Here is a 13,128-nt window from a genome sequence, read left to right as displayed (position 1 = left end):
TGAGCCACCAACTATTCTTTAATCAAAGGTTGTATGAGGTAACATGATTTTGCTTTATTACCGTTTCCCAGAAGGAATGGCACATAGTTAGGATGAAAAATTAAAAAGCAAAAATAGATTCAGTGAACTAAAAAGAGAGAACTTTGAAGTTAAATGACTGTACCTTCCCTTTGCCTAGAATGTTCTAGGATGTGGTTGCAGATTCCAGACTCCAGAATTTGTTTTTAAATTAGTTCTGCCTGTGCAAAGAAGGCATACGTATCTTTGGTTTTGTTGGTCTGAGACAGAAGTAACATTTTTCCTTTAATCCTTTAATAAAGACATTTCTTCTCCTTCTTGCTTTGTGTTTTGCATATAATACTTATTCTCTTTTCTGTCTCCACCCGTGACCTTACAAAAAGCAAATTTAATGGAGCTAACTTTAGAAGGTAGTGTTTTAGGAATGTAATTCAGCAAAATACTCATAAAGTGACAGCCCCATTTCAGTGCTATAAAATGCTGACAGCATGAACACAACACTAGTCACAGAAATTATATCCTCCAGCCACTGGAATTCATCGGCACATGAAGGCAACATTTTCTTCTGCTGGCAGTGGTCTGGCAGCGATGATAGACTACGATGCAGCATCTGAGCAAGAACTGATGAGAAGGAAGGGAAGTGGGGCATGAAAGTAGAGAGAGCTGACAAGACAGACGATAATAATTCCAATCCTACCTGAAATGTGCGACTGACATAATATAAACTTCTATGTGCTAATAGATTACTCTTTGTGTCAATTTAAAATGGTATCTATATTTAATCACTGGAGTGACACCATCCATCCTCTCACTTAGCGACTGCAATTAAATAAAAGTTAAAGACCTTAAGCAGTAACTGTCTTCATCACCCAACTCCAAAAGAAAAGGCAGAAAACAGCATCTGCTTCCAAAAGCACACAAAATGTGTACAGCACAATGGACCTTGCTGCCACAGCAGCAATCTTTACAGTGCCAGGCACTGAGAACCTCGCCAGGTCCTGCCCCATCATTACTCCCCCAGGCACCGTTGTGCACCATTGCAGCACAAGGACAAGGTCACTTTTGGAAACTCTTCTTCTGAACTCAAGCCCTACACTTCAAAAAGGAGCAAAAGGACAATTTGGGCTTTAAAAACTGTTCCAACCTCAGATCTAAAGCAATCCAAGGAAAGAATAATAATTCTGGTTTACATAGGCATTTGTAAAGAGTTATCGGCTGCCATGCCTTAAAAGAAAGTATGTTCACGGCTGCTATGTATGAGCTCACTCATAATTTATTCCATTTTTATCGCAGATTAACAGATGTATCAAAGACAGATTCAAGAATGACTAACATCAGCAAATAGGAAGCTCTTCTAAATAAGACCTACTTCTTCTTCAAAGATGAAGTTAATCAAAAAAATTTACAAGTACATATGTTTACAAAATTAAAGGGAAACTGTCCTAGCAACATTTAAAAATGAATGACTTGAAACACTATGGTGTTTCAAAATAGATCTGGATTTTCCACTTCCTCAAGTGTTCAAATTTTCAAAACATATTCTCATTCTGCAATGACCTATTCCCTAGCTTCCCATACTAGCTGTACCCCACAGTGGTTCATATTTTCATGAGATCTGCAAAGGACTGAAGTTCTATTTCTCCAAATTCTAATTCTATAGCCCAGATCATTAAAAGCCTCTGCTACAAGGAAAATTAAGTATATATATAAATTGAAGAACCTTCAGTAGAAGATGTAGAGAGATGCTAATGCAGCATCTTTCCTGCTACTCAAGATACATATTCTGAGCTTCAGAAATACAGTCAGACATTCCCTCAGATAAATTCTGGACAAGGACATGAACTTGGCCCAATCCTTCTTGACCAACAGGCTACTGTGTCTGTCTTTCCCCGCCTCCTCCCTTACCACACTGGGCAGAAATTCCACCTTGATCTGAGGAGGCCTTCCCCAGTAAAACCTACCATCCAAAGTGGCATCATATTGTAGAACATTTAAATAATCCACACATCTCCCTCAAACAATACAGTCAAACCCTGAAAACCACAATTAATTAGCTCCTTATGAGCAAAATACAGTTACTCTCTCCATCGTTCTACCAACAAAAAGGACTTTCACTCCCAGACGAAGTCATAGCCTGAAAAGGAGGGGAAGCCTTTTACATTGAAGTAACAGTTTGATGCTAAGAGAGAGGCAATAAAATATCAGGAATGAAATTTATTATCACTAGAGGCCAGAAGGAAATTTTATCACATACACAAAAGTATATAATTTGCTACCACACTGGAGAAGGAAAGAATAAAAAAAAAGTCCAAGTAAATGGGCCACTGGTTTAAGATAGCATAGAAACGTATTTTGTATGAACTGGTTAAAAACATTAACTTTATCAGGATATACATATTAGTAACAGCTAGAAGAGTTAATTTTTTAATTGCTCATAAAAAGCTATTTTACATATATTAAGTTAATTCTATTGGTATTTTCCATCATTCCATTCAATCTGTTCTCCTTGAATAGTTATTCATACTGAAAATTGTGCACAATAGATATGAGGAAATAAGAGTCTGAGAGAGGAAAATAGCTAAAATCTATCTGAAAAGTTGGTAACTGAATTAAAAAAAATAGGGACAGAAGAGTATGGTCCTATTAGCCATTTCCATATCTTAATGGAACACATAAGTTTCTGTTACTAAAAAGCAAGTCTATGGCAAAGAGCCCAAATGAAGTCTGAGAAAGGATAATGTACCTTTAATGACTGAAATAGGAAGAAAATTAAATCTAATCATGTTTCATTAAGCATACTCTAGCTCCCCTTTTCACTAAATTATCTTATTATGATTTCCCAACTGTCTGTTGAAATAACCTTTTACAGCAATTTAATTCCCCATCATAAACAAGTCTCATTTTTCACAATGAAGTCCCCTGGGATTAGTGAGAGGAGAAGGATAATCTAAGCCTTGCCAATCCTGCAGGCACTAAGGTAACCACTCACGGAGACAAAGATTTTTGTTTTCCTATTTGTGGTTGAGATCATTAAGATATAATTAGAAACGTATTCATGAGTAATAGAGCGTCTGTTATGGAGATACCATTCACCCAGCAAGCATCTTCTCCACCAGTCTTTAATAAGGGCAGCAGGCAGAATCCCCACTTCACTCTCTGGAGAGTTCCACATTAAATGGACTGCATTAGACATCCCTCTCTCTCCCCCTCTTTTAATGGAATCTTATTCAGGCATCCCGTGTTTTCTCCGGCTCCATTGTTATCATCAAAACTGCTCGGCTGTTTGCTTTCAGCAATATGCTCCTGCAATGCCATCCAGATGTGAGCCCTAAAGATAGCTACGTGCAGGGAATTTAAATCCTACTCCGGAACTTGTTACAGGCCAAGCAAATGGGCAACTTCACACATGAATCAGACTGTTTACAGAAAAATCCTTAGCGCTCCGAGGCAATGAAAGGACCTATCAACACGTGCACGTGTCTTTTTTTGCTTGGTGCACAAACTATCGTAAGTTTTATTGCAAACATAGATGGAACTATATTCAACTTCTGCTTCATCCGTGTACAAAATTCAATTTCATTCCAAACTGAACATTAAATCACACAACATAGCAATGGAAAATTAAGGGCATTGGCATCTACTAAAACAGTGCTTACTCTACCTGCCACAGGGATCGATTTATGGTTATCAATTAAATGGTAGTCTGAAAACTGTCAACCACCACATATTATTTTATTTGGTAAGCACATTTTATTTGGTAGGCAGGAGTTTAAAAGAAGCCAAGCAAGCAAAAAGAAAAAAAAATGAAAGTAGATTCAGGGCACAATTCTGTCTTCTTTACCCACATGAGTAATAAAGAACTACTTACCCAAAGCAAACAAGGGGCAAAAACTGACCCTTCTAATACAAGCAGAAGAAAAAAAATCTACCAAAATTTCAGCTCTTTGAGATGACTGTTAAAATTGTAATTAGTAAGTTAGAGAAGGTAAACTAAGACTCGATCACAGTGGATGTACCCTTTCTGCATATATTTTGCAATAAATTTACTTTAGCATAGCAATGATTTTTAAATTTGCCTATAAAAAAAAACTTTATAAAACAAAATGAGTTCAGAAACAAAATACACAAGCCAGTGAGTAAATAACCATAGTTAAGAATAAAAAGGGAAGAGCAGAGATGAAGATTTAAATTGCTTTACTTCATGGAAGACTGGCATTCTAAAATCTAATTATCATTCCTCAATATGAATTCTCCAAAAGGACATTTACATAAGGAATGTATTATAGGTGAATGAGTCCAAGCCAGGCAGGATTCTAGACAAATGACCAGAGGTTAAAACTATAATATGGAACCTCAGCCAGGCAGAAGCTCTTCATGGGTGCTCAGTATCCTTGTACCAGCTCTATTGTGAAGCACACAATAGCCTATTATCTTGGCCATGACAATGCAGCAGGGCAACAGATGTACGGTCAGAAATTGCTACATTTCTGCACCAATATTTACTTAGATGAGATCAACAGATAAGCCTCAATCTTGTGAGGGAACAGCAGTAATGTCACAGCAAAATTGTAGTCACATGGGCAATAACTCTTGTACTGTAAAGTAGGCATCTCAGCTTTACTTCAGTATCTGTTTTTTTTTTAATGCTTTCTCTTTGCCTTGACATTTGCTTTGCAAAAGAAGATTATAAATTTGTAGTCTAGTCTTAATCAGACTGATAAATACAAAGTTTGGAATGAATGAGATTTTGCTTTTATATTGTTGCTACAGCAATAAATAAATATAGAAACTATCAATATACCATCAACACAAACCTTGGGTAAAACTATGACACACTTAAAAATTCCCACAAAAGACACATTAGTAATGAAAAGATCAAAATTTCACCCCATAACTTGTAATTGTTTTAGTTTTACCTCTATAAATGCTCTCCAGCTCTCTCCAAACATCTCTTTACATTAAGATACCTGGTAGCAATACCTAAATACTACATAAAGAGTGGATATTTAGCATGTTCCCTAACAGGTTAACAAGTTATACTATTTTATAGTATACAGTATATTTTTAATAATATATATAATAATATAATAATACAGTACATTTTTTTAAAGGACCAGTATACAACAGTGCTGCAAAGCAAGCCTTGAGAGCAGTAATTCAGAAATGTGGGAGTGGGGAGGGAGAGGATAAAAAGACAGAGAGAGGGAATTTCCAAAGCTGCTCTGCTTTAGTATTCACGTGTTTTTATGACTTCTTGCAACTCAGTTGAATCCTTACATGATGAAAACTAATGCATTGGATGGAAAAAAAAAAGCAGGATTAGATCCTAAATAACAGCACTAAGCAAATAGAGATTTACAGCTCAGAGTAATGCAGCTGGGTATGCTTTTCTTCACCTACAGACACCATCACATTTTATAGCTTCCCCATAATTAGGGAATTTTTAAGACATCAGGACACAATACATGTTTGTCCTAATACATATTACACTCCAAGAACCAATCCTTCATTCTAATTCTTTCAGACGGAACTCATCATGCAAGATTGCTGTATTTGTCTTGCCAAAAAGCTTAGGAAAACCGTTCAATAATGATACATCTATATTATCGTTTCAATTCACTCACTTCACACTCACTATGCTTTCGTAAGACACAGAGCAGGTCTGGGGTACATGTACCCACTACCCTTTGGATGAAACAGAACTGGAAGACACACTACAGGAACCCAAAGCACTCAAATCATTGGGTCCTTTAGAGTTAGTGCAATATAAAGCCTCCTGAAATGCCTGTCGAGTGCTTGGTTCCAACACCTTCAATCTGCACTTCTAATCCTGTTGAATCAGACTACCTCCTAATGCAGAAATAGCCTGTTGCTTCTAGCAAGATCAGTGGAGCAGGTTTTTAGGTTCAGCAGCCTAACCTACTCTCCGAGCTACTCATAATTCCACAAGTGAATGCTCTAAGAGACAGAAAGTTAGGAAAATTATTGGTACCCCCTTGCACTCACAGAGTTATTTATAAATTGAAATGGGTATTAAGAACAGGTAAAATGGAAACAAAAATCCATCTTGAGATTTAGGTCATTACACCAGGTTTTAAAATAAAGGTGTTTTATCTTATATTTTTCAGACTAATCAGACTATTACGGTTTTCGGCATCTGACATTTCTACTTGGGAGTAGAAATGGAACAGCAGCTCCAAACTGTGAAATATGTCACGCTTGAATTTTCAACATGATATAAAACTAGCAATAGATCTGCATGTTACTAGCATTAGAAATAATAATTAGAAAGAAAAAAAAAGTCTAAGAGTATATAAGAAAGGAAGGGTAAGAACATATGAGTCTAGCATCTGTCTTGTTTCTTGTCTCTGTGATTCCAGCCACATCAGACACAGGAAAATATCAGCTTATTTGTTAAAAGACCTACAGCTAAAAGGAAGTTATAGAGCATTTCCATGCTGTGACTTACAACTTAAATTGCTGGACAGAGCTCCAGATTTCCAGAGGAACCAATTACCCCTGCCTGGAAAATTAATACTCCTTCCCAACCTGCTGCAAACCCAAACATTCACAAAACGTACAATTCCTTGAAAAACTGTGAAAACATATAGTAGAAAGGGATGATAAAATAGTAATACATATAATTCAAGTTTGTCCTTAATGCCTGACTTGAGAAGAGTGTCTGACAACGGAAAAATATAAGCCAAAACAAAATGAAGAGCCCACAACTATGCCTGAATATCTGTAGCAACAAAGGCTTTAAATCCTTAAATATATTTCCAACTTTGCCTACTCAGGTAAAAACAGTTCAGAATTTGGCAAGCTGTAGCATCTATACTGATTTACAGTACTTACTAAGAATTGTAGGCATCTGTCAGTTTAATTTAAACATTTTGGATTATGTCAAGACCATTATGAGTATTCTTTTACATTTTTTTTCTCTTCTCAAACCAATAAAAATGACAAAAATCCATTACATTTGTGCATACTTTTAAAAGAGGAAATCCAGAGATTTAAAAGATCATTTAAAAGACTCATACTAGAAAGCTTCATTTCTAAACTAAAGGAGGAAAGTACAGCCAACAACCACAGTGCTGCAGAGCACAAATCTTTGCCTTGTTATATGTCGAGGTGCACTAAAAGAGCAATGCAAAACATCAAAAGAATCAGCATTCCCTTTCTAATTTTCAGTTTGATGTATCATGTAGCCTCTTTCTACACAGAAAATGCAAACCAAACATTCATCTTGTCATTTCCCACGTAAGTTTTCTACTCAGAAGATTACAGACCCAAAGGACTGCATTTAATCTGAGACTAGACCTACGTTTACACTAATTAGGCCTGACTTTATCTTCATAATAGCTTCAGGTTCTGGAGATAAACCTGTGTCTATCCTGATACCTAGCACATAGAAATGCAGGGGTATCCTCACACAGCCAAAGCAGAGGCTCGAGACACCTCTGAATTAAAAGTGCATTTCTCAAAATTTAGTTAATAGTAATATTTGTCTTGAACCCAAATATAAGCCTACTAAAATAGTTGCCCCAACAACACCAAATAAGCTTTTTATAAGCTTTTTGTGTGTGTGATGACTTAGACAAAACAACGTGTAACCATTTTACATAAGCACGAGGATCACATGGCACTAAAGGGACCACTAAAAGCACAAATAAAACACCTGCACAGTTGCATTACAAGGTACCCAAGTAACAAAAATTTGTAAAATGAAGAACTCCCTCATTTCCACCTTCTCTCATAAAGGAGCTCTCAAGCTTGATGCTGCTCACCTTGACCAAGGATTACATTGACCAGCCAGAAGCAGAGCCATTAGAGTTAATTACGCAGCACCAGCTCCACATTTTACATGCACAGTTTATTTAGAAAATAAATTTTAAAAATGAGGATCTTTGTAGTGGATATGTAGCAAAAATGATTAAATATGTGCAAGAACTAGCCATTCACATGAACTGTACATGCAGCAAGTTTAATAAAGTTGTTTTGTTTGTTTGTTTGTTTTCTCCTGAAGTTACACTCAGCAGTGAGATTTCCCCAAACCTTCTCTTCTAAGGCTGAATAAAATCAGGATTCTCAGCCTCTCATCATATGCCAGGGGAGCCAGCACCCTGACCCCCATGGTGCATAACCCATTGGGCTCACCCCCAGATGCACAGGTCTTCCTTGCACTGGGCACAGCACTTCCCTCCACATGAATGAATGAGTAAATAAATAAATATTTATAAGATACAAGGGGAAAAGATACAAAAAAGCTACCAAGAAACACATAAGTGTATCATTTATAAATGAGCTTTCTTAAGCCCCTTAGCACTAAATATATAATAAAAGTCATTATGTAGTAAATACGCTAAAACATAAATGTCTAGAAAGAGAAAGCAATCTTTTAAGATGCAAATAGCTGAATTTCCTTCCCGTAAAAGAACATAACACTGTCATAAGAACTGTAGACTCAATTTTTCTCTCAGAATTACTTATGTGGAGCTTCAGGTGATTTTGTGAGCAACTTTATCACATACTCTAACAGGAGCAAGTCTTCAAAATCATTTTCTAGAGAAGGGAAAGAGTGATACAAGGACGTGCTTTATTATTTTTTTCCTTATTAAAAGTCATTTTATTATCTGCAATATCAATCTATAATATTAAAGTGATTTAAAGGATAAATTTGCTTCCCTGCACCTATTTTTCATCTTCCACTAGCAGTTCTCCTGGTGATCGATCTACACAGACATACACTCATGGACAAGACTGCCCACATCTATTCATCTGCACAGCGCTTCTCCTAACGCTAATGAACTTATCATCAGTACATGCCTTTGACATATATTGATATTTTAGACCGTAATATTTTTTTTCTCATTGTAAGGTAAGGAACAGCACTTGGAGTTTTAAAAGCGACAACAACCATATGCAGTTCCATTTAACAGACAGAGCAAGGACTGTTGTGAACGAGACCGGTTTTCAGAAGGCAGGGCATCAAGTTCTAATAATTTTGCCAAAGTCTTCACTGGACACCGAAAAATTTAAGCACACTAACAGCACTTGAGAAAAAAAGCTTATACCATTTGTCCAGGATCACAAAGATGGATCATCAACAGGAATAGGAAGCAGTTTTCTTAACTTTTTCTCCATATTCTATTAACAAGTCCATTCTTCCTTCCAGGAATCTTGTGCTACAGGTACTATGCCCTAAAAACTGTTCTTCTGCAAATCTGTTATTTATAACAAATATATAAAAAGTTAGTGCCATTATGATGTCTCAAGCTTAAAAAAGTGAAGATGTGGACTTGCTAAAATTATGCAGTGGCAAAAGATGTTAAAGATAAATCAACAATACAAATAATAACTGAATTTATACCTTTAAATTAGACTGTGCAGTTTAGACACCAAGATATATTTGCCATTGGCTAATGTTATTTAATAGCAAGATACCATTTACCAGCATAATAACTTAAAGACTGGCTAGAAAGGCATTTTCATTACAGGGACATGTCTCTAAAAGCCATCTCTGTTCCCTCATATCTCAAGTGATCACTGACCTTTAAAAATACAGGATGGTGCAAAAATCATTCGACAGTGGAAGGCGGTCTGGGAGATACTGATGTGTTAAAACTTATGCTACAGACATTAATAGCAGAGGCACACAACTGAAGAGCGGACTTTAAAATACAGAATAGTACTGAGCTCCTAATCACCAGCATCATTAGCTTTATCTTTAGAATTTATCTGCAGAAAAATACCATTCCACGAGTCATACAGATTTTTTATGTGCAATAGTTTAGACTTGGATAGTCCTAAAGAAAGGACAGGGAACATTTATGATGTGTAGAAGGTTTCTGATTGTTTTTTTCCAGGGCCTCCAAGCCTCCAATTTTGATTAATTCTTCTCCTCAGTGGGTAAAACAAAAAACAAATAACAAAAGGAAGATAGACTAGAAGATTGCACATATACCAACTTTAATACTAGCTACTTAGAAAAATATTTATAGGAGTATAAAATACAAATAAGGTTACACAATTTAGAAAAAATGAAAGTAAAACACTTTCAATTCAATTTAAAAAAATCACTTTGACAGGATATTATGATACTCAAAAATATATTTTTATATAATATACTGATTTTTCAGACAGTTTTTAGGTTTGAGAGTTACATTCCTCTGACAAGCTACTATCACAGCCAGTGCAATGTCGGGGCTAAACTACCATGAATGGTGACTCCCCAAACAAAGCACATCATTGAAAATGGTGGGGTTTTTCCTCTCTCTCAAAAGGAAAAGGTTTCTCCTCCCAGAGCTTTAACTATAAGCTCCAAAATTTAAGACACCTCTGAATTTTTGTGGATTAACAATCATACAGTTTTCAGCTTAGGTATTTTCTATTCTCTAAACAGCTATTTCTAGCCACATGAAGTCAAACCGCATGCACTGGGGGTAAATTTTTGGCAGTAAATCTTCAAAATTTTAAACCTTAGTTAGGTATTTGAGGATATTTTCCATGAAACATTTGACTACCTGTAAGTACCACTTCACTCAGACCATTTCTCTATGAAATGCTGTTTTAATTGTTAAGACTTGTCAAAAGAAGACTTTCTCATATATTTTCATATATGTATATACATATATCAGATATAATAAAAGTTCTGCATGCTACTGGAAAAGTCTGTCATCAATAAAGAGAGAATTTTAACAAAAGGGGGGTTACCTGAATATCTAGTTTTAAAGTGATTTATAACGAGGCAGTAAAATAAATTACTGCAAAGGAAAAGAAATGGCAAAAATAAATTGAAAAAAGAAAAATTAATCTTGATTCAGAATCACATTTATGAATGTGTTCCAACCTGAGTAAGACTGAATTTCAAGAATGATACAGTAACAACCATGCAATCTGCCCGCGCTGTAAAAATCATGTATATTCATCAAGAACATTCTTATGAAACAGAACTCTCACCTGATAGAAGTTTATGATTAAAAAAATCCCAGAAATTATCAATGAGAGGGCTAGTAGACATCACAGTACTCAGATTTTAAAATATCCCATATATTTTTTCCCTCATTAGCATGTTTTTCTTTTTTTAAAATTTGCAATCCGTCGCTACTTTTTCCCCAATGATCTCTATTTAGTGATGGAGATTCAGTATATTATTGTTCAAAATAATATCTTGAATATTTCATATTCAAAGAAATTTTACATGAATGAACAATAGGAGGGGAGATTATCATAATCAATCCCTGGATTGATACTGTTAAATAAAACAAATTTTCTTTGGACCTTGACATTTGAGTAGCCAAATATATTCTTGTAATTGTGAATCATATGAAATAATTCTCCTGTTCAGATTTTTATATGGCTCAAAAAATGTCTTTCTAAAAGAAAGTGTATACACAGATAAAGAGCATCACATAGATGTCTGCCTGCACTAAAATCATTTGTATAGATAGACTTTATTTCATTAAAGATGTAAAAACATGTCTTGATTTGAGAAATACATGACATATATTAAAGCATATAAAAGACTAAATTTATTCTTACCAAGATGACCTGGAAAATAACAGGAACAAGGTGGTTTTCTTCAACAAATCTGAAATAAATATAAATAAACATAATTTAAAATTATTTTAAGAGCGTTTAATTCTTATTTAACATACTAAATTTGCAAAAGGAGTAAAGCAATGCAGAAGCTGTTGTTAAAATCCATGACTCAGAATCTCAGCTTTTAACTAACTCAAAAAATGAACTCCATGTCAGCTGTTCAGTAGAAACAACAATGTAATACATTTGCATATTATTTCTAGGTCTGCTTCACTGATGTTTTGTATGTGAATGGACCATTAAGTAAATTAATATTTTTAAATAGCAGACATTAACTAAAATTCAGAAACACAATACGATATAGACTATGAAACAGTCAACATAGAGCACAAAAAAAAGTTGAAGTAATAGACTCACAAAGCACATAGTGAAATTATAAATATGCTGTGTTTTGCTTTTTTATGCTCCATTAGCTACCTTCTTGGCATTAACATATTAACAATATGTGACATACTTCCAGACATTTATTTTAAATGTCCTCAGGAATGGTTACCCAAAATAACTTCACTATATTTTCCTACTAAAATCAGACACATACTTTTTCTATTCTTAAAACACAGAGAGCTTTACATTTAAGAACAAATTTTCAGTAAAGTACAACAGAATACCAAGAATAACTACGAATCTTATTTTAGGTGAAACTCTGAAAAACTATTTTGTGGCAAATCGGTTTCAAAACTGTAAGCAGACCTGCCTGTTACAGAGTTGGAAAGTCACCTAGAGCTTCTGTTGAGACTATCCGGAGCCAAAATGGCCATTCTCAAAGGTCATCTGCAAACCCTTATGATTCAAGCAAGAAAGAGCAGCAGCCTTTGAGGAAAGTTATGCAGATAACTTAGCTGATCCATGGAGTCACAGCAAGACATGTACTAAGACATTTCTGTAACAAAGCTTACATCGGATTTATCCCAACTTTGTGTACATGTGCAAAAGAGAAGCAGTGGTATGATTATCACATTCTCCATTGCTACCTGACATTTAAAGAGTTTTAGAAGGAAAAGTCTTAAAACTGATGAAAGGGGAGTTTAGCTACTGAATTTATTTCATGGAATGGGCATATTCTAAAATAAATCGAGGTTTGTATTCCACAGACTTTTTTCAAAGTACTCTTTTTTTCCTCATTCTAATCTGTATCTGCACAATAATAAAAAAGGCTGATTTTTACAAAACTCATATCAGTATGACCCATCTATTTAATGTTTTTCAGAAGCCTCCACTTTTACTTTCAAAAAAATGTACAAGATCTACTTTCCCAAGACATCTTAAATTGCCTTCTTGCAAAATGTGAGGCTAGCAAGGGACAGAGCCAAACAAAGCAAAATTGCAGAGCCAAAATAGCAAAACAAAGCCCTTTGTTACAGACAAGATTCCTCAAAAATCCCAAGCACCTACTTTTCCTACTGAGATTAAGGGCCTTACAATACAGTTTCTGGTCTAAAGTTTAAGCTTTTTCTCAGCACTTGCAAAAGGCAACAGCTGATATGAGAATGAGAATCTATACTGCATTGC

At 35.2% G+C, this 13,128-nt stretch overlaps 1 protein-coding gene across 1 annotated transcript in view; it reads right to left on the bottom strand.

Annotated features, from left to right (window-relative positions):
- Positions 1-13,128, bottom strand: part of ULK4 (unc-51 like kinase 4) — a 134,307-nt gene that overhangs the window by 40,660 nt on the left and 80,519 nt on the right. The window contains exon 30 of the mRNA XM_088521218.1: positions 11,560-11,608. Within this exon, the coding sequence (XP_088377344.1) occupies positions 11,560-11,608 (49 nt within the window). The remainder of the gene's footprint in view (positions 1-11,559; positions 11,609-13,128) is intronic.

The sequence above is a fragment of the Tinamus guttatus genome, unplaced genomic scaffold (assembly GCF_059628265.1).
Source record: "Tinamus guttatus ecotype Peru unplaced genomic scaffold, ASM5962826v1 Tinamus_guttatus_pri_ptg000115l, whole genome shotgun sequence".
In the NCBI taxonomy this organism is placed as follows: domain Eukaryota; kingdom Metazoa; phylum Chordata; class Aves; order Tinamiformes; family Tinamidae; genus Tinamus; species Tinamus guttatus.
This window is presented reverse-complemented; position numbering and strand designations above follow the sequence as displayed.